Source organism: Macaca nemestrina, chromosome 14, assembly GCF_043159975.1.
Source record: "Macaca nemestrina isolate mMacNem1 chromosome 14, mMacNem.hap1, whole genome shotgun sequence".
NCBI lineage: Eukaryota > Metazoa > Chordata > Mammalia > Primates > Cercopithecidae > Macaca > Macaca nemestrina.
This window is the reverse complement of record NC_092138.1, coordinates 27,163,080-27,189,224: the sequence shown is the minus strand read 5'-3', so window position 1 is coordinate 27,189,224 and position 26,145 is coordinate 27,163,080. Positions and strand designations below refer to the sequence as shown.

At 39.7% G+C, this 26,145-nt stretch overlaps 1 protein-coding gene across 27 annotated transcripts in view; it reads right to left on the bottom strand.

Moving 5' to 3' along the window:
• Window positions 1-26,145, bottom strand: part of LOC105498657 (transient receptor potential cation channel subfamily M member 3) — a 909,897-nt gene that overhangs the window by 251,162 nt on the left and 632,590 nt on the right. For 12 of the 27 annotated variants that reach the window (XM_011770886.3, XM_011770888.3, XM_011770889.3 and 9 more), the window contains exon 7: window positions 22,392-22,466. The exons of the other annotated variants lie outside the window; for them this stretch is intronic. In XM_011770886.3, coding sequence (XP_011769188.1) covers window positions 22,392-22,466 — 75 coding nt within the window. The remainder of the gene's footprint in view (window positions 1-22,391; window positions 22,467-26,145) is intronic. 27 annotated transcript variants of the gene reach the window in all.

Below are 26,145 nucleotides of genomic sequence, written 5' to 3'. Positions count from 1 at the left end.
GATAATACGTGGACATTTTTTCCATGGATAATGAAAGCCTTTATAGGCTACAAACAAAAGCAGTTTTGAATTTCTTAGTTATGAGAGGTAGAAAATCAAACTATGCCTAAAACTATCATGCTTAGTGTAAGTTAAACAAGGTATGTTAACATTAAGCCTGTCAGGTCACACACACACTTACACACATACACGTAATGTCTTTATTTCTGGCAAAAGAAAATGACATCAGATAACCAGTAATGACCTAAAGAAGTCTGTAGCCTGTTCTTAGAATATGTTTGTGAATTTGATGAAAGCTAGGGACCCTTTCTCCAGAAAAGTAAACATACATGTGGGTAGACACAAAAATGTTTCTACGCAATTTCAGGGGCTTTATGGATCCCTGAAAACTATCTTAGCTGATCATAAGCCTGTGAATACTTTTTGAATAGACCCTTGCAAAACCCCACCCTAAATTAAGCATATTGATAGATCTGCAACAGGCATTTGTTTGTGTTATTTTGTGAAACTCACTGAGGCCTCTGACACAAGTTCTAGGATAAATTTTTGAACAAAATTCTATGCCCAGGAGGACTATATCACATTATTGCTGCCCAGTTATATTGATTGGCTAAACCTTCCACAGTGAAACACTGTGTATAGCAGTAGTCTCCAACCTTTTTGACACCAGGGATTGGTTTCATGGAAGACAATTTTTCCATGGACTGCAGAGGGGGCATGGTTTTGGGATGGTTCAAGTGCATCACATTTATTATGCACTTTACTTCTATTATTATTACATTGTAATATACAATAACATAATTATACAACTCACCATAATGAGGAATCAGTGGGAGCCCTGAACTTGCTTTCCCATTTAGGGTTCCCATGGTCCCATCTAGGGATGATGGGAGACAGTGACAGAGCATTAGGCATTAGGTTCTCATAAGAAGCATGCAGCCTAGATACCTCATATGCACAGTTCACAGCAGGGCTCACGCTCCTATAGGAATCTAATCTGCAGCTGATCTGACAGGAGGCAGAGTTCAGGTGATAATGTGAGTGATGGGGATTGACTGTAAATACAGACGAAGCTTCGCTCGCTTGACAGCCATTCACCTATGGCCTGGCTCCTAATAGGACATGGACTGGTACCAGTCTGTGGACAGGGGATTGGGGACTCCTGGATAGGATATCACCCCCCTCTCTCTCTCCAGTCTCCTCTTTCTTTCTTGTTTTTCTTTTTCTGTTCACACTTTTTTTTTTCTAAATTACAGCTCGAATATAGGATATTTAAAAAACTCTAGCAAGATTCACAATCTTACAAATTAGAATCTGCAGGATAAGACTTCATAGAAAAGAAACAGCTTTTTACAATGTCAAGAATGCTACCTTTTTTATTTGTGACATAAAGAAAACATTTTGGGAATCCACTGCATATCCAGCTGGGCTGGATTCATAGGGCTCACTGCCATTTTCTTTATGCCCGTAAAGAAACTGATGTAAGTTCCTTTGAAGAGCCTTACAAATTTGTGTCTCACTTAGCTAAACCTACTGGCCATTCATTGAAGACAAATGAGTAAAATAAAAGGTTGTTTAGATTTAATTTAAAAAATACAGTCTGTACGAAAAAAAAAATTACCTAGATTCTCCCAGGTCCCTTTTATGGTGAATACTTGTTCTTTGGTTTTGGAATAAAGTAAGCCAATTCCTTAATTGATTGCAGTCATTTTTCATTTTCTACCATCACCAAAGACTTGTCATAGTTCTCAGAACTTTCCGTTAGAATTTTATTTGAGAGCAATATAAGGTTGCTTTAAGCAGGAATAGGCAAGATGCTCGCCACACACTCCAGCTTTTGCAATTTTGGAACGGAAGCATTAGAGCATCCGAAAATGTGAGCTTGAGTAACAGATTTAACAGCTCTGCATTTTACAGGGTTTTAGGTTACCCTAGGGCTTTCTAATTACATACTGAACCCTAAGTCCTTGCATAAGATAACCTTTTAGATTTTTGTCACATTTTGTTTCAACTGCTAGGCAATTCAGCCGGGACTCCCAATAAAGCTAAAAGTGTCTAAATTGCCATAAGAAAAGACTGGGCAAGGCATTGCGAGGGAGAGAGGTGGCAGGAGTGAAAGAATGTCTTAAAATTCTAAGCAGTCTTTCTTCTTCTTCTTTTTTAACAGCAACTAACTCTCTCTGCTGATATGAGACTATAATCTACGATCAGCTTAGCTATTTGTGAAAACTTTTGTTGTGTAATAGTAAAATGCCTGGGTAACTAAGAATTTCGATCAAACTAAATTAACTCTTGGGTTTTATGTCAAGGCTACCCACAGATGATCTAAAGTACTTATGGGCCTGAAAGATAATCTATTTGCTGTTGGAAACTGGCTCATATTTAGATGGAGATAGAGCATAGAAGATCATTCTCTACCTACATCTTAATGACTACGGGCCACAGATTGTTACAGTATAGGTCACTTAAAAAGGGGATTTGCAGTTTAAGTGAGAGATAAGTTCCCGAAGATCTTGAATAATTCAATACTAAGTCTATCAGTGGTGGCTAGATACTTGTGTTTACTAGCTAAAGCCATGTCCCAATAACATGAACACAGTTAGCAATTCCTCACCTTGCCAGCTCCAGGGTTATGTGATTTTTGTTGATTTAAAAGTCTGTGTAGAGAATTCATGTGTTTTCACATTATGCATCCATGGAGAGAGAGCAGTCAAGCTATTTTGCCTCATTTTAATGGGTACCAATTTACCGCCTACTTGAGAAATAATGGCTGAAGTTTGCACACTACCACAGCTCTTTACAAATAGTTTCAGAATTAGATTCTTGATGTCCTTAACTATTTAGTGCATTTCTTCTGTGGTCTGGAAAGTGTGAGATGAATTTATGAAAACTACATAAATCTGATAATCAGTTGTGCCTGCAAATAGTCAAAAGTATTTTTTTTTTCTTAGTAAGTTTAAGGTGCTTCTTGCAATTAGGAAGATTCCCAGTTGTGAATACATGAATATTCAGGTACAACTGTGGAAATATTATTGTACAGACAGAGAATATTTTAATATATTATATTTTTGAAAAAGGAAATCTGACTAGAAATCTTTGAGCTATTTAGGAGCAGAGTGAGCCCAAGAAAATATCTAGGGATGACATTTGAAAATAAATGCATTTCATTTTAACTAGAAGGTCTCTTAGGTCTTCTACGGAGGCAGGTATTTTGGATATTGCCTTCATGTTATAGAGTTAGGAGAAATTATCTATTCAAGACAGCCTAACTATAACTGGAATGTGTCTGACCTTACTTGTAAATGGGTAATAAACTCAGATATCTTTTAGTGAAAATCTGTGATGTAGCCAATTGGTGAATGCCAGATCCAATGCACACCAATCCTGCACGCTATATATTTTTTTGCCACTATAATCCTGCACCTAAATTGATGCTCAGGAAAGCATTTGGAAATAGGAAGTACCACACAAGCTATTAAACAGTCGACACACAACAAAATGTTTCACTTCTAAATATTTATGGTTCTCTAGACAGAAAGAAATTCCTTGAAAGATGGCTTGGGTCCTTCCCTGAGGTTGGAACTTCCCAAGGCATATGTTTCCAACCCACTTTGGGACTAGGCAAGGGTAAAAATAACATGAATTTCTTAAATGTCTTTTTCTCTTATTACCAGTTTCTATGGCAACTCCCTTACTGATATTTAACTTAATGGACCCCCTCTATATACAATCTTTTCATATTGAAAGCTAATAACAATACTCTAGAATAACATGCTTATATATTTTATCTTGGCATGTGAAATTTTAGCAAATTTGGCTGGAGATATGGGGATGTCAAGACACTGAAAATATAGTTTGGATTAACAAGAATGACTTCCTCAGATAGTGATAAAAAATTGAAAACTGATGGTGCATAGCATATCTTTTCCTAGGAACTGAGAATGCAGAATATATTAAATTAATATGGCAAACTCCATATTTTTTTCTGTTTTCAATACTGCTAAATGAATCTATTTTGTGCATTATCAATGCTCCAGGCATTTTCACAGCAATCCTGTATTAACGCCCATCGACTGGCCTTCTTTTGGGGCATTGCCTTCTTGCTTTGCTTTTCTATCTAGTAATCAGAGGACAAAGAACAGAAGCTGGGCAGTGGATGAGTGGATTGAATGGGAACTTTTCAGGCCTATTCATAGTCACTTATCCACGGTTCCTGCCGAGTCCCCTATTCATCAGGGCAGACAAAGTTTTTTGTGTAAAGGCTACATAGTAAATATTAATATTTTAGAGATTGTAGGCCAAAGGGTGAAATAGAGAAAATTTTGCAGGTACTTACATAATAAGAGAGAAAAAATTTCTACACAATTTTGTATAATTAAAATTCAAAATACAACTGAATATATATATGTTTTAAAATACAGACCTACTAATAAAAATGGAATTTTTGTATAAATGCTGAAGTTTGAATTTCATTTAGTTTTCATGCCACAAATATTATTATTTTATTTCCAAACATTTAAAAATATAAAAGAACTCATTAGCCCATGAGCTAAATAAAAATAGGGTTGGCTATAATTTGCCAGTCCTCCATATAGATATGTATCTGCCTCCTTATAAAAAATACCCATTTATGGCTGGGCACAGTGGCTTATGCCATAATCCCAGCACTTCGGGAGACCAAGGCGGGAGGATCACTTGAGCCCGGGAATTCAGGATCAACCTGGGAAATATAGCAAGAACCTGTCTCTACAAAAAATATTTTTAAAAATTAGTAGGGTGTGATAGCATGTGCCTGTAGTCCCAGCTACTCAGGACCCTCAGGTAGGAGAATCACTTGAGGCTGCAGTAAGCCCTGAAGGTGCCATTGCACCAAAGCCTGAGTGACAGAGTGAGGATTTGTCTAAAAAATATATATATATACACACACACACACACACAACATATGTATATGTATGTATATACACACATATATACATACATATATATACCCCTTTAGATACATACATATATATATAATCCCTTTATGTACTCTGCATGAGATTATCATGATCAAACATTCCTCTCCCCAGCCACCCTCTGCTTGCTCTAAGGCAGTCTTCACCTGTCCTTTATCCTGAAGGTCCACATGAGCTGTTTTCTAACTGAAAACCTGGCAGGAAGAGAGTACAGACAGTCCTTCACTGAGAATGATTTGACTTGCAATTTTTCAATTTTGCAGTGATGCGAAAGTGATGCATATTTAGTAGAAATCATACTTCTAGTACTCATACAACCATTCGTTTTTCATTTCCAGTATCATTTTCAATAAATTACATGAAATATTCAACACTTTATCATATAATAGACTTTGGGTTAGATGATTGTACCCATGTGTAGGCTCATGTAAACGCTCTGGGCATGTTTAAGGTAGGTTAGGCTGTGCTACGATGTTTGGCAGGTTGTGTATTAGTTGTGTTTTCAACTTAAAATTGTTTGATTGGACATAACCCCATCATAATTGGAGGATTGTGTGTACTTAGACTTGAGGGTCTTTCATATGAGAATTTGGGATAGCAGGTTTTTTTTTTTAAAGTGGGACTTTAAGATGAACTCTTCAGGTCCATGCTGAGTGTAGACCCAATACCCTGTTTAGTGTCAGGAGGGGCTTCCTTTCCAGCATCACTGATGATTGTGTGGGAAGACTGTTTACTATATGGGAAGCTACTCTGCATCTCTCACATAAAGAGAAAAGGAGTCACCTGTGTGGGTTATCAAGAAACTTCACCCTGATAATGAAGGGCTTAGATAAGGTCTAAAACCCAGGGCAGAGAGAGAAATCAATCCTCTCTGAATATCCCCAGGTTCTGGAGAGCAGCACCACCTTCTACATTCCAATGAGGCTGGGCCTTTTGCCTGCTCCCTTCCTGGCATCATGGACCCCAAGACTTGCTTGATTGCAGTGAGCCTTCCTGGAAGGGCTTTGCCCCTTACCACTCCCATCTCCATCCTGCACTCTGGAAGCCCTGACCAGTCTCACTCTCTCAGAGGAGGCTTTTCCTCAGGTTTTGAGCTGCCTGTTTGCAACTGGGCAGAATCTTCCATATTCTCATTCTCAGTTTCTGCTTTCTAGGTCCATGACTGTCTCTTTCCCCATGTGCCTGCTGGCTTCCCATCGACTCCTGCTTTCCCTGATTCACTCTCAGCATGTGCTGCTCTATCTATTTTATCTCCCTGCTACTGTAAACCCCCACAGCCTTGCTGGACTTTACAAAGCTAACAACATATAAGCTGGAACCATGCACGTCCTAGAAGGGCAGAAATGCATCTTGATGTATATTGATACATAAAAAGTACACAGTTGGGCCGGGCGCGGTGGCTCACGCCTGTAATCCCAGCACTTTGGGAGGCCGAGGCGGGCGGATCACAAGGTCAGGAGATCGAGACCACGGTGAAACCCCGTCTCTACTAAAAATACAAAAAATTAGCCGGGCGCGGTTGTGGGCGCCTGTAGTCCCAGCTACTCAGGAGGCTGAGGCAGGAGAATGGCGTGAACCCGGGAGGCGGAGCTTGCAGTGAGCCGAGATCGCGCCACTGCACTCCAGCCTGGGCTACAGAGCGAGACTCCGTCTCAAAAAAAAAAAAAAAAAAAAAAAAAAAAAAAGTACACAGTTGGCCTTCTGCATCTGTGGGTTCCACATCTGTGGCATCAACCAACCATGGATCAAAAATATTCTGAAAAAAAATCATTTCTTTACTGAACACTTACAGACATTTTTCTTGGTTCTCATTCCCTAAACAATAAAGCATAACAACTATTGGTGTAGCATTTACATTATATTAGGTACCATAAGTAATCTAGGGGTTATTTAAGATATCTGCAAGGGTGTGCATAGCCTATATGCAAACACTATTTTATACAAGGGACTTGAGCGTTCTCAGATTTTGGTATCTGTGGGAGATTTTGGAACCAATCCCCCATGGACATTGAGGGATGTTTGTATACTGATATTCTATACAGTATTGAATATACAGAGTAGGTATATAATTCACAAAACTGTTTTGAATAATAAATGAATTATTATTTATAAAGCACTTAGAGCCTGGCACTTAAGAGTTTTATGCTTAAACACAAATATAAAGATGCTTATTTATATTTATTAAGCTTATACAAAGTTTCTGCTTTAAATGTATAAATGATTCATGAAGAGAAAAGAAAAATGAATGCATTTTACACATTTAAACCAAAAGAAGGCTCTGGCAAACAAACGAAATAGGCTCTTCCAAAGTTTGAATACTCTCTCATGCAGACTGATAATATGCCAAGAAAGCCAAATTCCTTTCTCGTGTGTCCAAAAGGCTAACATTTTCTGATTTGGGATAGGTGGCCTTTTGTATCACTCCCCGAACATCTTCCCCCAGGGGTCTCTCCTTATTCATCAACCGGCTTGTTAAGTCTTTCGAGTTCTGTGGGTTGTAAGGAGATGTAAATGCTCAATAACAAAACCCATAAGCCAACTCCAAGTGTATTAAATACTCAGAAGCTAACTTAGCTTTTTACATAATCAATGGGAGCTGTTATTCTCTTGTGGCCAGATGGCTCTGATTGAAATATTCTGCTATTAATGTCAATACATTACCAGGACATCCAAGCAGTAGTCCTCTGAATAATTTCAATAGAAAAAGATGGTCAATCCCTTGGGCTGTAAGACAAGTATTACTTTCATAAAAGGGAAAAGCCAACATTATTTTCTTTGGAGCCATTGTTGGAAGGCTGAATCTTTTAATGTAATCGATCTAAGTCTACAAGAAAACTCTCCCAAACAAAGCTATAGTCTCAGTCTCTGCTCTGTGCAAAACCCACATCAAAAGTCAGATCTTGCCTTCTTAAATGTAATCGGAGTGGTTTTAACTCATTTTACTTTATAATACGCTACCCATGCTACCCTGCAAATGTTCCAGGATCTAAGTCCATAGTCCATACAAGTTCCTTGGCTTCTTGACAAAATTAATGAGGAGCAAAGCAGCTAAGGGAATAATGGATTGGCAAATCACAGAAAAGACCTGGTCAATGTTTCAGGGACGAGCTGGGCAGGAAGGGAAATGTTGCTGGTGGTATGCATGTTAATTTGCTTTCTCCAAATTATAAAAGTAATTTTTTTCTTTGTACCTATTGAAAGAGACAACAATTACTTCTACCTGTCCCAAATGCAAAAAGCTCTATTTTCTCTTCAAGGAATTTTGTTTTTGATGTTCTCTCTGTGAGAAACTTATATTCATCCTTCAGGTCCCAGGTTCAAAGACATTCTCATTGTGTGTCCTCATAGCATTTTATTTTTTAAAGAAGCACATGCCAATGAACATCCTTTATAAATTTGTCAATAAACTATGATGGTATTAAAGAAAAACTTCTTATAGTGCCTTACATACAGCTTTTGAAGTTTTATCACATTAATTTCATGAGTAATGACTTTTGATGTGGGTTTTGAACATAGCAGAGATGACTAGGCATCTCTTTTCTCTATTAGGTATTTATTTCTGTATTACCAACATGTCATACAATGCTCTGCACGTTGTAGTTGCTCACTGACATTTGGGGTACAAAGGAAGGCAGGGGGCTGGGCATGGTGGCTCATGCCTGTAATCCCAGCACTTTGGGAGGTCTAGGCAGGAGGATCACTTGAGCCCCAGAGTTCAAGACCAGCCTGGGAAACACAGGGAGATCTTGTCTCTACAAAAAAATTTAAAAGTTAGCTGGGCATGGTGGTATGTGCCTTTTGTCCCAGCTACTTTGGAGGCTGAGATGGGAGGATTGCTTGAGCCCGGGAGGTCGAGGCTGAAGTGAGCTGTGAGCGATTGTGCCAGTGTGCTTCAGCCTGGGTAATAGAGTGAGATCTTGTCTCTTAAAAAAATAAAAAGGCAGATAGGTTAAATGACAATGTAATTATTTCCACAGAAATTTTAAAATTATTTATGATAGTAATTTTCTCTTCATCAACTGACCTGTGATGCAAAGTAGACAGATGTGATTTAAATTCTCATGATACATATGTAACAAACCTGCACATTATGCACATGTACCCTAGAACTTAAAGTATAATAATAATAATAAAGAAAATGTGGTATATGTATGTGTGGAATACTACTCAGCCATAAAAAAGAATAAAATAATGTCTTTTGCAGAAAAAAAAATAAAAAATAAAAAATAAGTTCTCATGAAATCAGGAATTATACCAAATGCCCAGTGTCTGTGCTCACTGGGTTTCCTGTGGGCTACTGAGATTGCTTCCTGACTGACTTCCCTAATACAATGATCCTCACTTAACTGCTAGCTGTCACTCACAAATACAGTCTTTCTGTAAAAATACAGTGGGTTTTTAGGAAAAGTCCATTGTTTTTAGGAAAAGCCCACTCCTTTAGTGTGATATGGAAGACTCTCCTTGTTCTGCACCCAACCTTCATCTCCCCGTCTCCTTCCAGAGTTCTCTCTCCACCTGATGCTAGTCTCACCAGAGTATCCGCACCATCTTCCATGCAGGGGGATTTTTAAACTTTCTCTTAGCCACACCAATTTTCAGTTGAGTATCTTTCCTCACTCCTGGTTTCAAGAGGAGGAATTTTTCCTATGCACACCCCTGGACTTCTCTGCCCCTTTACTTACTTGGCTACCCAGTGAATTTGAAAAGACTAACTGGGTTTGCTTAGCTCTGCCTGGCTCTGTTTCCTCTTGACATCTGCCTGCTTTCAGAGAACCTGAGATCTCCCAGCTCCTTTGGGAACCCAGACCCTGAAGATGTGCACTGAGGTGAGAAGGTGAAGACTCACCATAGGATTCTGCCCAATTTTGGATTGTCATTAAGCCCACTTGGCCAATAAAACTAAAGTCCCATCTGTTCACTTATCCCCTATAAGTAATTTTCAAAGATATCTTGAGTTCCGCCAAGTACTTCTTTTATTTCTCGAATTGGTCAGAACTTGGATGCTGAAAAGGGATACTATTTCTTTCTTTCTATATTTCCTGAGATAGGGTCTCACTCCATCACCCAGGTTGGAGTGCAGTGGCATGATCTTGGCTCACTGCCACCTTGACTTCCCAGGCTCAACGGATCCTCCAACATCAGCCTACAGAGTAGCTAAGACCACAGGCAGGCACCACCACACCCAGCTAATTTCTGTATTTTGTGTAGAGACAGAGTTTTGCCATGTTGCCCAGGCTAGTCTAGAACTCCTGGGCTCAAGTGATCTGCCTGCCTTGACCTCTCAAAGTTTTGGGATTACAGGTGTGAACCACCATGCCTGGGCCCTTGGGGGTACTATTTAACCCCTCAGAGACCCCTAAGTCAAACTTCATAGTTCAGATGTTACCAGTTCCTGAGGCCCTTCCTAACTTCCTCAGCAGGTATTAATTATTCATTACTTTATGATCCCATTTTTTAAAAAGAATGTCTTTTGGTGATTACTGTATTCTGCCTTGCTTTAAGGAGAACTTCCTCCACTTAACTGTAAGTAAACTCATTCTGACAGACTCCCCAGCCCTCTCAGGTAACATTCTGGTTCTTACAGTGCCTCACACTCAAAAGGTAGTTTAAATACATGCTTGTGAAATAAAACAAAAATAAAAAGGTACAATGCTTAGGATCATACCTTAGGACTAGAAGAGATAAAGGGATGGGAGTAACATGGTAATCATGAAGGGGTTGCCTGTCATACCTCAACACTGTCGGAAGGTATCCTGCCAACATGGAGATGACAGCCAATTGGGTGGCCTCATGGTATCCTTTTACAGGCCTTAACTACGGGTCTCAGCAGTGGTCAGAGACCTAGAGAAGAACATGCTGAGTGCCTTGGGTGGGTGTTTCCATTTCACCTGTCCATCTGGATTACATCTGAAAGAGCCCAGATTCTTAGGGACTTGAACAGCCAATTTCAATTCAGCCATCCCACACTTTTAAATTGAAGCCTCGCTCTTTCTCAGAATTGAACCCAGCTAAAGTGACAAAGTAGCTTGGCCACAAGGGAGAAAATATTAACAAAGGTTTACATTCTTCCCCTTGCTGGAAGGATGTCTACAAAGCTATGATTTCCTCCAGCTGAAATGAACAGGAACTATATGACTGAAATGGAAACCTAATTCTGTTCCCATCGAGGGGATTGGTATGTTTTCACAGCTCAAATGCTGTAAGCTAGGGATGACCTTCATTCACCACCAAGGTCATTAAAGTAACCATTATTATACATGAGACAAAGGAAAGGCAATGATTACTCTGGATCTAGTGATGGTATTTCATCCAATTTCTGATCCACAGTTGGGAAAAGTGATAAATTGTTACTCGATTATCTGGGCATCTTTTGTGAAAAATAACTTGTTAAGTCTAATCTGATCCAATCTTTACTGTGACTAAATCCTCAGTGAGAAATATGGGTGACAACATTGTGGGGAACCTTCTTTCCTCTGGAAAAGGAGTTGCCTCCTTGTTTCCATGCACAGGGAGCTCCATTAGAATGGCACATCTAGCCTCTTGTCTTTCCTTTACTTCTCTCCACATATAGAATTGAATAACCTGATTGGTGGTGACTATTGTGTTTCTTGATTGGATAGAGCTAATCCTGCAGTAATGGGAAAATTAACTTATTTCTTCCTTTCCCTCCAGGGACCAGTGCCAATCAGTCATCTTGGTAAAAAATGTCTGCTACAGACCAATCTTTCTTCTCTGGTAGGGTTTCTTGGAGCTGAGGCAGGCCAGCAAATCCATCTGACCCTCACACTAAGTCATTAATTCCAACAACGTCATCATTAATAAAAATGATATTTTGATCTCCACCTGCCTGACTGTGGTGTCTAGCTCTCAATTTGAAGGCTTGATACTTGATTGTATCCAGTCAAGAGTGGGATACAGTTTACTGGGTCTCTCCAAACTCCAACACCATGAACTGCAATACAGTCATTTGTTTCTGACATTCGCTTTGCAGCAGCACTGAACAAAGTTGAGCCTCTGGTTCAACTCTGAACATGAACTTTTTTTTTTCAAGTACAAATATTACTTTCTCTGAAAGACAATTTTTTCTTGAAGTCCTTAATTTATGCATCTTAGAAACAAAAAACAACTGCAACATGGCAGCATGTTTAAAAAGCTCATTACAAATGGAACTAAAAACAAAGTTGCTTGTGAATTTCTGGGTTGTAGGGGATGATTTAATGTAATGAAGTCCACTGGGCCAATTGAATGTAGATAGTTTATACCAGTCATCCCAGAGTAATTATTCTGGATAAATTAATGTTATTCTCTCCCCTTAGGAGAAGTAGCCATTGCTGAGCACTGGCGGGGTGTCAGGCACTCAGCCAGGTGGGCTGCATATCTTAATCTGCTCCACAACCTTCTGATAGAGATATAGTTGGCCCTTGAACAACATGGGTTTGAACTGCAAGGGGCCACTTACATGTAGATTTTCTGCTACCTCTGCCACTTCTTGAGACAGCAAGACCAACCCCTCCTCTTCTTCTTTCTTCTCAGCTTACTCAACATGAAGATGATGAGGATGAAGACCTTCATGATGCCCACTTCTACTTTGTGAAGAGTAATGTATTTTCTTTTCCTCTTCCTTATGATTTTCTTAATATGATTTTCTTTAGCTTACTTTATTGTAAGAATACAGTATGTAATGTACAAAATATGTGTTAATTGGCGGTTTATGTTATAGATAAGACTTCTGATCAACAGTGGGCTATTAATAGTATTTTTTTGAGAAGCTGAAAGTTATGCATGAATTTTTGACGAACCCTCTAAGGGCAGCATTGTTCAAGGGTCGACTGTATTGTCATTTCCATTTTACAGTTAAGGAAACTGAGGCATAAAGGGTAAATTGCAAAATTCACACAACTAGTGTCAGAAATGGGTTTCAAGCAAAGTCCTGTTAGGAAACCTACAGTCTGAATTCTTGATGCTCTACTGAGTTGTCTCTCACTGAGGTGACCATCGAATTTGTCATACAATCAGGACATACTTGCAAGTAAAGGGGTCATTATTAATAATTACTCAGGGATGAAAGGTATAAACTAGAGTTATTTAATCCTGAACAAACCTGTGTATACAGTCACTCTACCTTGCTCATACCTTAGGGTCTCAAACTGGTTTCTGGTAGCTTTTAAATATAGATACAGATCTCAAATATTTAAAAAGGGACCCGCGTTTGTTCATTGTTCCTTCTCTTTCTGGCTTAAAAGGGCCAAGGCTCACTGTTGCCCCTCCCTGTTTCCTGGGATCAAGTTTCTCGCTCTAAATCACAGCTGTTCATTATCAGAGCTATTTCTTTCTTTAGCTACATGGAAATGAAGCTCCAGGGAAGGATTAGATCATTAAGCAAAGGAAAACAGCCACAATATAGCAGCACCTGCATAAATCTTATAAGGGGAAAATATAAATTGAATTTTTTTTTCATGTTCTAGCATATCCTTGATGGTGCTGGAAATAAATCCCTTCTACTTTTCTCTCTTATAAATGAATGCCCCATCCAGAAATGAGATGATGAGGAATCAGGAGACAGTCATGGCCTAGAGACCTGCAATGGGTGCTTTGGGTTCTTAATCACTGGAGTATTTAACCCCATATCCTACTTTGTCCTGTCTGTGAAACAGTTACTTGCTTCTTTCTACTGCTGCCACCAAAGGATCCGTTTGATTGCAACAATAAGGGCTAATACCATTATTGTAGAAAGTAGACTATCTTAATGTTATAAATAAGAGACTGGCACTTTAAGGACTTCTCTTAAAACCCTGATTCTAACGGGCAAAAACTAATTGATTCATTGAAAATTATCCCAATAAAGGGGTGTGTAGAAATCTCCACTTCGAATGTCTCTCAATTTTAGTGTGCATCAGAATTCCCTGAAGGAGGAGCGATTAAAACACCCACACGGCCGGACCCCACCTCCAGGGCTTCTGATCAGCAGGTCTAGAATAAGACCTGAGAATGTGCATTTCAAGGAAGTTTCCAACTGATGCTATTGTTGATGGTCCCAGGACCCACACTTTGAGAACCAGTGCCCCAGCATAAAGCAGCAGGGAAAGGAGATTTTTGCCTGTGAAAAGAAGTGAAATCTAATGTGTGCTTCCTGGAGCAAATTAATGCAAAAGTCCATGGAATGAGATTGAAATAACCACGAACAATGTTTTTTCCGGAAGTCTATTTTAAAGTCTAAACCAGGCATCAGCAAATTTTTTTCTATAAAGGGTCAAATAGCAAATATTTTCAGCTTTCAGGCCAGATGGACTCTGTTGTAACTACTCAACTCTGTGGTTATAGTGACTATGTTGCAGTAAAGCTTTACTTACAAAAACAGATGATGGCAGGCTGGATTTGGCCCACTAGTTGTAGCTTGTTCACCTCTGGGTGTAATATGACAAATTACATAAGGAAACATATATTAGTCTGTTAAGCCTGAGTGTGCCTGTGATCAATGAGAAACTAACCAAGTTGGAAATCTGGCTGTATAAGCCAATCTTTGATGCCTATTTTGGTTGTACAGGATTGATACAATAAGCACTCTTATTATAGAGGCAAAGAGTGGGACACATGCCCTGTTCTTGCAATTCAGTCCCTAAAACTAGCTGTTTGGGACTATTTGAAAACAAACATGCTAAGATTTTACCCTATTTTAACAGGGGTTTCACTGCACTAGTAAAAATTGCCTAGCTATATATTTAGTACCTTTACTATTTGGTGCTTTGCCTAAAAGTAAAGAATATCTTTTCTGTGTAGCGGGCTAATTTATTGAGTTGTTAATTAATTCAGATTGTGTTTTCCATTTGTTTTTCCTTCTTCTCATTTCAAAAGAGACCACTGGGGTGTCTATTCTCAGGAGAGGTTTGTGTTGCCGGCCAGAGCTGCTAGAAAATAGAACTTGCCTGGAGAACTTTTGTGGGGGGAAAAAAAACGTCCTAAGTCTACCAATTTTCTGAAGGGGAAGAAGAGGAGGGCAAGTGTCTTTGATGGGGGAGAAGTGGGAGCAGATGAGATGTGGAAGAAATGATCTGAGCCTTGGACAAGAGGGAAGAAGGGACTCTCAGCATCCCTAACAGTCAGTCCCCAGGTCTCTTCCTGCTTGGCCTGTCAGTAACATTTGACACAGTTGGCCATTTCATTCCTTCCTCTTGGAAACACACTCTTCACTTTGGCTTCCAGACAGTGTTGAAGGAAACCAGAATATTCCATTCTAAAATATGCCTTTTTGACATAAATATTTTTATGATACAATTTTTTAAAATGGTAGAAAGGGCTGCCTGAGCTCCCCTTTCTTACCTATAGCAAGCCACAACAATTCCTGGAGAGATTCTGCCTTGCCTCTGTTTACCTAAAAGCAGAATTACGAAGACAAAAGGTCTTTCTACCCTCCTCACTCCCACCTCTCCCACCTGAAAACAAGATAGAAGTTCTCTTTGAACAGACCTTTATCACCTCAGAGAGGAGCTAGAGTGAGGACATTTTACTCCCTACCAATTTACCTTCCCACATTTTCCCACCTCTAGGAGCCTAGGACTGACTGCCTCTTTGCCTTGTCACTTTCCCAAAATGCACTGTTCTGGCCAGGCGCGGTGCCTCATGCCTGTAATCTCAACACTTTCGGAGGCTGAAGCGGGCAGATCACTCGAGGCCACTAGTTCGAGATCAGCCTGGCCAACATGGCAAAACCCTAGTTCTACCAAAAAAAAAAAAATTAACTGGACTTGGTGGCAGGCACCTGTAACCCCAGCTATTTAGGAGGCTAAGGCAGGAGAATCCCTTGAACTCAGGAGGCGGAAGTTCCACTGAGCCGAGATCGCACCACTGGGCAACAGAGAAAGACTCCATCTCAAACAAACAAACAAACACTCAAAAAACTATTGTTCTTTGTTGTATATACTATGTAAGTAGACTTCTAAACCACTGCTTTGAACACATCCCCTGCGTGATGTGAACTGCATGTGTTAATAGTTTGTTTTTCTCTTTTTCTCTCATTATTTTGTTACAGAGGTTTGTCTCAGCTACAAACTTATAAGGGTTAAAGAAAATCCCATTTTCTCCCCTTCAGTGCTCTCTCCCAGTTTCTCTCTTACCTCACTAGCTGCTCCTTCTTCCTCTTTTTTGCTAGTTCCTCCTTGCCTACCTGACGTCTGACAGTAAGACTGTCCCCAAACTCAGTTCTTGGTTGCTTTTCCTCCCCTTCCCTTCCCTTCTCCACTTGTCCTCCCCATGATTCCATTTGAAATTTCGGCTCCTACTCTGCACTCCCTTCTCTGCTTTCTGTCTCTCCTTGGCCCTTATCACTATTCAATACACTATATATTTTGCTTATTTTCTATCTCCTCCCTTGCAAATGCAAGCTCCGTAAAGGCAGGAATTACGCAGGCAACTTGTATTAGGGGGACTGCTGTGAAGTCCACTGTGGCATGCTGAACCCTTCTGGCCAGTGATGGCAGCTGCAGCCAGGGTCCCACTGGCTTTGCTTTGGCATGGGAGTACCAGAGTCACCCACTTTGCAGAGATCAAGCAAGCATAGACAATTAATTTATCAGTGGTTACTTCGGCTGACAAAAGTTAAAAGGCTCTTTCTTAACATTCCAAGTACTCCGTAAGCACGAGAGAAGGAGCATGATCATGAAAGAGAGAGAGGAGAGAGGCAGAGGAAGGAGAAGGGTGGGGTGAGGGAGAGACGGGGGCAGTGGTGTGGGGGGGTGGGGAGAGAGAGAGATAGAGAGAGAGAGAGACAGAGACAGAGACAGAGACAGACCGAGAGATCTAAAAAAGGTTAAGATTATTGACTTTCCAAAAAACCAGGTGGAAAGGGTCTTGGAATTTGGTTTATTTGAATAAAAGAAAATGTTTACCAAGTGACCTTTCCTACATACCTAAGTTTATGAACAATAATTCATACACCCTATAAGATTTCTTATTACTTGAATAATGAAAAAAATAAAACAAATCCTGCTTTACATGTGCAAAAATAGAATCTAAGAATGGAAATACAAAGATAAAGTGAACTTTCTACTTCTCCCCAAACTCTTCATGCGGGCACGCCATGTTTAATTGTAGCTTGTTTCTCAGCCTCCCGCAGGATTTTATTATAAATTCTATCATGCACCAGAGTCAGTGTGCACTTCCTCTGTTCTCCCTCTGGGTGGAAGAAATGCTGCTAATGAGGAAAGGCTCAGCTCAGATTTGTTTGATGACCAGAAAAGCTGACTCTTCAATCTTTTCCTCTCTGTTTTAGCACAGGCACACCTGTTGGTTCACCCTGCCTCGTTCCAGCAGGAATTGCCCAGTACCCCATGTGAACCCAGAGATGCCAAGGCTCCTTAGCCAATGAGAGTTCTTGCTTCCTCTGCCTGCGATTTAGGACTTGAATGTTTGCCTGCTGGGCTGCAGCACGTGAAACTCATTACGCAGCTTTGAAACCTGGCCTCCAACACAGAACGAGAACAGCCTGTTCATGAGGAGAAGAGCTGTTTGTTTCAGCTATGGGTGCCAAAAAAGAAAAAAAAAATCAACTGTTTCCTTATTTGGCCATTTTAGGACATAAAATCTCTATTTTCCTCCTTTGCCTCAGGGGTTCATGATCTTGAGCTGAGGGTTCAAGGTTAAAAAGTTTTTGGCTGGTGACGGTGGCTCATGCCTGTAATCCCAGCACTTTGGGAGGCCGAGGCAGGTGGATCACAAGGTAAGGAGTTTGAGACCAGCCTGGTCAATATGGTGAAACCCTGTCTCTACTACAAATACAAAAATTAGCTGGGCGTGGTGGTGCACGCTTGTAGTCCCAGCTACTCAGGAGGCTGAGGCAGAAGATTCGCTTGAACCCGGGAGGCGGAGGTTGCAGTGAGCTGAGATCGTGCCAGTGCACTCCAGCCTGGGCGACAGAGTGAGACTCTGTCGCAAAAATAAATAAATAAATAAAAATTAAAAAAAGTTTCTATTCTGTTAACAGCTATGACAACTATGACAACTTTATTAGTGACATCTGGGAGCACTATTTACAATCATTTCCCAAGCCTATATGAATGATTCCTCAGTTTTACATCTATTAGTTTCAATGACTTGACATGATCTAAATAATACTTTGAAGAGATAGACAAATAATTATAAATCCTAAGAAGAGACTCTGAAGGGTCCTATGATAAAGTCCCTGATTTTAAGATGATTATCTCAAGCAAATTAAAATCTCAGCTTGCTTTTCTTTAAGATCCCCAGGGAATGAAACACCTTATCTTCCCTAAATATATCTTGCTATAAAACTGTTGATCATAGCAGAAAAGTGCTTGGTCAGCATAAGTTTTCCCATTAATTTTATGTGTGTCTAACTTTCTAAAATTAGCATCCTTTTCTACTGAATGGAATGATCCTAATCTGGACTGAAAAGCAACCATGGGCAATTATCATTTTGAATAAATGGAGGAAAGTCAATAGTTATTTCTTTTTCCATGGAAATGGAAATACTGAGGCCATGGTACACTGACTGCTGTAAAATATATATCATTAGATTCTCTAAATTCATAAGATAAAAAGGATTTAACAATCATGATTCAACAGTCAACTTTCTCAGACTAAATGCTTTTGTGCCCATGAATTGGAAGTATGCATGATGGTCTTTGCCTGTACATGTTGCTATTTATTTATCCCAAGTCTTCCTATGTCATTAGTGTTTTATGATTTGTCCTTTTTTTTAAAATAGCTTTTTAGTATCTAATCCCTTCTATTACATCTTTGTGTCAGGTTGGAAATCAGAGCTAAAAATAAAGCCAGGGAAATCAAATAGTGATGCTTATAACAATTTATTGAGCAGCTACTTGCATAGGCTAGGCACTATGCAAGATTTTCAGAATGACAACAATGAATAAGACGCAGGCTGTGCTCTATAGGATCTCACAATCTACAGAAGATGGGAGACTGTGAAGGTAGATGGGAGACTATGAAGGCTCCATTCTACCAAAAGGAGCTGTATGTGGGAGAGGCTGATATAGAGTGCAGCAAGAGCACGGAGTATGAGGTGAATGTGGGCCCAGGAGGATACCAGGGGATGAGTTGGCGGGATGGGAGTTCTGATAAGATTACAGAGAACAGATGATTTTTAATCTGAGACTTAGAAGAAATGTAGGTTTTGGCCAGGAAGTTAGAGTGAGAAGAGAATGAAATTTTAGCAAATGTCAGAAAGAGACAAAACCACATCCAGTAGGGTATATCATTTAAGGGAAACTGCAAGTAGCTTGAAATGGGTGGGACATAAGATCTACATGGTGTTATGTTAGGAGAAGAAGATATAAAATCAGATGAAAAATATGAAAGGTAGTTAGCAATGAAATAAGGAAGATATTGGGTTCCATCAAGATAACAGGTTTCTATGTTACGCTAGGAACCTATTGTATCTAACCACCAACAGTAAACTTTGCTGACTTTGAGACCAATGCCAGGCAAACATTTGCGACCCAACTCTTTCTAATCTGAAAAGAGAGCTCAAAATTCTTCCCTGAATGTAAGTGTCTAAGAAGTCTTAGAATGGTGGACAGCTCTCCTGTTCAGACCTACTTGTTTACAAGAACTATCCCAGTCCCTGAACAACTAATTCCAATGTAGAAAAGTCTCTTTGCTGAAAAAAGGGAAGTCTTTAGCTTGAATAGGAAAATGGGTGAGATAAACATGACAAGCCAACACCAAGAAACCAGTTTCACTCAAATTTGTTCTGTTCCCTCAAAGTTATTTTTTTGGCTTCATTATTATCTTTATTGACAAAGTAACTTTTCATTAACATGCATGACAAATATTTCAGTGACACAGCCAACTGTGTCAAGTCATTTCATAAAATGAAGAAGCAGGGATATAGATTGTGTTGTTTTCTCCACACAAATTATTCCTTAGAGGGAAGTCCCTCTAAAAGGCAGGGAAAGCTTTAAACATGTTTACTTGAGAGCACCTGAAAAATGACGTCATTACAGTCTAAAGTGAACTAATCATCAATTTGGCATTTGTGTTTTGGAAGGCCTTTCCCTTGACTGAGGCAGTAGAAAGTTTGTGTGATTGGGCTGAACAGATTATAGCACCCACAGAAGGAAATAAGATGTTCTTGATATACAGTCATGTGTTGCATAATGACACTTTGGTCAATGACAAACCACAAATACAATGGTGGTCCCATAAGGTAATAATACAGCTGAAAAAATCCTATCACCTAGTGACATCTTGATGATCCTGACACTGTGCAGGCCTAGTTTAATGAGTGTGTTTGTGTTTTCATTTTTAAGAAAACAATTTAAAAAAATAAAAAGATAAAAAATTTTAAGAACAGAAAAAAGCTCATAGAATCAGCAAATGAAGAAAATATTTGTGTATAACTGCATAATGTGCTTATGTTTTAAGCTAAGTGTTATTGTAAAATAGCCAAAAAGTTTAAAAAAATTAAAAAGTTTACAAAGTAAAAAAGTTACAGTCAGCTAAGGTTAATTTAGTTCTGAATAAAATTTAAAAAATAAATGTAGTATAGCCTAATTATATAGTGTTTATAAAGTTTACAGTAGTATACAAAAATATTCTAGCACTCACTCAGTGACTCACCCAGAGCAACTTTCAGTCTTGCAAGCACCATTCATGGTAAGTGCCCTATTAATGTGTACTATTTGTATCTTTTATACAATGTTTTTACTGTGTGTTTTCTATGTTTAGATACACAAATACTTACCATTGTGTTACAATTGCCTACAGTATTCACTACCACATAGTAACATGCTATACAGGTTTGTAGCCCACAAGCAATAGGCTATACCATATAGCCTAGGTGTGTAGTAGGTTATACCATCTAGGTTTGTATAAGTACACTCTATGATGTTTGTGACAAAATCACCTAATGATTCATTTCTGAGGATACAGTATCCCCATCGTTAAGTGATGCATGACAGTATGTGTAACCTGTCCAGGGGAATCTTCACTTCCTTTTCAAGTTACATGGTTTGGACCCAGAACTATTAGTCTTTGAGAGTATATTTCACTCCTTCCTAATTCAAGAACTCCCTGGATGAAGTTCTACTATGACCTTTAACATCCAGTGTTTCTAATCTCTCTCATGGGACAGTTATGGGCCCAATGATGGAAATTTTCATGTCATGGTTATCCCAATGCATTTGATGATGGTGCAATGATCAAAAAAGATGCCAGTGATGACAATTGAACGTCCCTTTGCCTTCCCAGCCTCCTTCATATATTCTCAGGCATAGGATGACAAAGGGAAGTCCACGAGTCACATGAAGAAAGACTGTAGCCATGGGTACACGATCAGGAGGTCCTCTGCTTGCCTCTACCCCCACCCTCCTCTCCATCACCCTATCCTATGGGTACACGATCAGGAGGTCCTCTGCTTGCCTCAATCCCCACACTCCTCTCCATCACCCTGTCCTATGGGTACATGATCAGGAGGTCCTCTGCTTGCCTCTATCCCCACACTCCTCTCCATCACCCTGTCCTATGGGTACACGATCAGGAGGTCCTCTGCTTGCCTCCATCCCCACGCTCCTCTCCATCACCCTATCCTATGGGTACACGATCAGGAGGTCCTCTGCTTGCCTCTACCACCACCCTCCTCTCCATCACCCTGACCTATGGGTTCACGATCAGGAGGTCCTCTGCTTGCCTCCATCCCCACACTCCTCTCCATCACCCTGTCCTATGGGTACATGATCAGGAGGTCCTCTGCTTGCCTCCATCCCCATGCTCCTCTCCATCACCTTGTGTATTTCTTTCTAATGTTGTTTCTCCACCATCTTGCAACTAACCACCATCTTCTTCCCAAAGTTTTGCTTGATGACCCATTCCAACTGAATCAATGCTCAACCTGTATTTGGCACAGAGTTGGTGCTCAGAACAGTTGCTGAATGAAATAATGACCCTCAAACTCTCCAAGGTAACAAAACTTTAGGGGAGCCTTTCTTTTTAATGAGATAATGCTTCCATGTATAGGATGAAAGGAGAAAGTGTTTTGGAATTATGTCAGCCTAGGTTTGCACCCAGATGTCCCACTAATCGGATTTAAGGCAAGGGCTTAACCTCTTGGAGGTGCCATTTATTCAACTGTATAAAAGGAAGATAATAATCCCTATCTTGAAGGGTTTTTGTGAGTATTAAAAGAGATAGTATATATGAAAATGCCTAGCATAGTACTTGGAACCTAAATAAATGCTTATTCCCTCCTAGTAGTGCTGCCAAGCTGTCCTATATGGTATCTTTAGGATGATAAATAATAGGGAGTAACTAATTTCTGATGTGGTTGAATGTCAGAAGAGATAGAGATAAAACAACAGTCGTAGGGAGTGATATTGTTAGGAAATTATAAAGGAAATGAAGACCTCTGTAGTTAATTTCTTGGAGTTTAAGAAGAAATTCACATTTTCCGTTAATTATACTTACCAACTGAGTCTAATTGGGAACTACCCCAAAATGAATAAAACAAGCGGGAGTCAAGAGAGAAAAACGGCAGGCATCCTGTCAAAAAATAAAATCTTTGAAATTTCTACACCCTATGGTTGCATACACATTTTATTAAAGCAGATGGATTACCCAATTTATATAAATTTATATATGTGATGGCAACTCAAGTTGCACAGTGAAACCTATGTAGAGCATCACCCAGCCCTTCTGCACCAGTTATATCTTGTCTCATCACTCCTTCAACTGGACAGGTCCTTAAAAACCATAGCCCTTTGCTGGAGGAAGTATCATTCTTTATTCTTTTCCAGCCTAGATAGCTGCTGTGGTGGGGAAAGGGTCAAATGAGTTAATATCTGTTAAGTGCTTGTACTGATGCTTAGAACTTAGTAAAACCTCAAGAAATCTTAGTTGTTGTTACATTAATTATAATGATAATTATGAATCTTCCAATTCTGTGTTTTCCAGGAGAGGATAGGAATTGAATTCTTTCCTTCCCTGATTTTAATAACATTTTCCTGATTTCCGGAGAAATAAGTGTTCCAGTTTCAAGTTTTTACCTACTTTTGACTTAAAAGAACTATCCATTTAGAGGCTAATCTACCCAGTTTCTTTTCTTTTCTTTTTAAAAGAGGAATTGAAGCAAAGCTAACATGTTACTCAACATGCATAATAGTATCTATTGGACTGATTCCTCTTTCTCTCTCTGGCGAAGGTATAGATATAAATTATGTCTACGTCTATGACGATATCTACATATGTTCCAAAAAAGTCATCGAAACCATTTCAGTATAATTGGCAGGTTTCCTACCAATTTGGTTATTCTTTCCCAAACTGGGAGATAAATTTAATGGTAATATCATATTTCTGGAGTTGCTAAGCAAGCTAGCCTTTGGTCAGATGCCCTCAGAGGACCCCATGAGTTTGAACAGCTCTGCTCTGCCTTCATTTTGTTCCTTCCTTAGAAACAGCATTAAGGGAAGACCTCAAATCCTCAAGTTAGGTCTCTAGACCCTAGCTTCCTAGGATCAAGCTAGACTTCAAGAGCAACTTCACTTGTGGCAAATATTGGGAGGTAGGGGTTTGGCAGCTGGTAGCTGGCTGGTAAGAGGCATGTAGGAACTCACCCACTTTTCATGAAACGTCAACATCACTTGGTTATATGTCAGCGCCCATACCCTGGGAAAGTGGCCTTCTCATAAGAATGTACTCACTGGAGAAAACGCAAAGCAATATCCCTTGAAGCACAGACTCTAAGGGTTGGTTCCTCTGGATTCTCAATAGTTTGTAAAATGGCCAACCAAGAGCAACTACTGTACATTTTCTAGAAAGTTCCTAATTAGTGTGTTTCTGAGTACATAAATTCAGCTTTTAAGCACATACTCCCCAGGCCATTCTACCACTGTGTATGGCAATTAGACCGCTGGCTTAATACTATCAGCAAAGCTTCAAATAGACAACACCACAAACCCTCCAGGAAATTTAGCATAAGCACTTGTTTATGGAACCAAGCACAACATTGGCTTAGCTATGTCTTTCCTGCAGAGTGAATAGCATGCTGGTATTTTCAGCTTATTTTCCCCAATTATCAAACCCTAATGAACAAAAAATTAAGTAACACTTTAGTGAAGGTCAAGCAGGGTGAGATTAGTGGTAATATGGTTAAAAATGGAAATCTCTGGATAGCAGGTATGTGTTATGTCCCAAATTGTCTCAATATTTTCTTAATTACCCTTCAGGACACAATAGAAAAAAAAATGGTCTTAAGGGGGAAAATTAGGAATAAAATGTAAAACTAAGGTAGTGACACAAGGCTGGGCAAAGAAGAGCAGACTAGGAGTGTAGAGTTCAGGTTCAAATAAAAGCTCTACCAAGGTAATTCACATACTGAATTTAGTCAGAACATGTGACTGTGATTTTTTACAAGTGGGTTTCCTATCTGCAAGATGAAAGCAATGAGCTAAGTGATGCTCATTGTCTGAATTCCTGTAGCACTTTGTATTACTAAAGGGCACTTAGCGTCTACTGCTTTGCCCTATTCACAATAGCAAATATGTGGAATCAACCCAGGTGCTCATCGGTGGTGGATTGGATAAAGAAAAAGTGATACATATACACCATGGAATACTATGCAGCCATAAAAAAGAATAAAATCATCACGTCCTTTGTAGCAACACGGATATAGTTGAAGTTAGAGTCATTATCTTAGTCAAATTAACATAAAAATGGAAAACCAAATATCACAAGTTCTCACTTATAAGTGGGAGCTAAATCTTGGGTGCACACAAACATAAAGACAGAAATAATAGACACTAGGGACTCCAAAAGGAGGCAAGGGCTGAAAATCTTCCTATGGAGCACTGTGTTCATTATCTGGGGTGATGGGATCAATAGAAGCCCAAACGTCAGCATCATGCAATATACCCTTGTAACAAACTTGTACATGCACCTCTTGAATCTAAAATAAAAATTAGAAAAAAAAAAGCACTTGCTGCTTTATAACGCAGCTCTTTGCATACAGAGAGGCTGTAGAGCACAGTGGCTGAGGCATGGGCTAAATGCATACTTCTTGAGTCTGCTATTTACTAGCGGTCAGACCTTGTGCCTCTTTGTGCTTCATTTTCTCGCTGGTAAATGGGAGTAATAAAGGTATCCCCTTAAGAGTTATCATAAGGACCAAATCAGTTATTTTTTGTACATTGTTTAGAATAGCACTCAATCAACACTAGTTATTATTAACTTATTTGTAAGACTAAGCTCTTCAAGTATACAGGTATACCTTATTTATCTTGCTGCCCCTACAGTGCCCTGAGCATTACAGATGCACAAGCAAATACAGTAGAGAAAGCGCTTAATAAAAAGTACTGTCGGCCGGGCGTGGTGGCTCACGCCTGTAATCCCAACATTTTGGGAGGCCGAGACGGACGGATCACGAGGTCAGGAGATCGAGACCATCCTGGCTAATACGGTGAAACCCCGTCTCTACTAAAAATACAAAAAATTAGCCGGGCGTGGTGGTGTGCGCCTGTGGTCCCCGCTACTCGGGAGGCTGAGGCAGGAGAATGACGTGAACCCGGGAGGCGGAGCTTGCAGTGAGTGAGGATTGTGTCACTGCACCCCAGCCTGGGTGGCAGAGCGAGACTCCGTCTCAAAAAAAAAAAAAAAAAAAAAGTACTGTCAAGAGAAAATATAACAGAGAATAGTCACAATTTATTTTAAATGACAGATATTTTGAGTTCTTATTTTTGCCATGTCTTAAAAGGCTGAAGAACTTTGACATGTATTTAGTTTCCACATGAGGTGTCTTAGAAGTACAGTGGGGTGGACTACAGAGAGAAGTACATTTTTCGTGGAGACCACACAGACAATATTGATCGTGAAACCAGCGGTGAATAAGCTGCATCTTAACGGGTGGTAGGACACTGGGGGAAGGGAGCTGGACTTTGGGGTGCCTAGGAACATGATGAAAGAGCATGATGGACAATTTTAGCTCCACTAGATTGTTCTCATGATGTGGATGTAAACATGGGACATTCTCAGTATCTCCAATATAATAGGATATCTGATTATAGCTAAGAATTGGGAATACACCTAGGCTTTTAGTCATTCGCCAACCCTAAAGGTGGAAGGTAATTTTGATTCTGATTTCAGCCATTATAAAATGTAAGCATCAAATCTGTTACTTTGGTCTTATCAGTTTTATACACATCCTTTATATGTGATTTGAGAATATTGT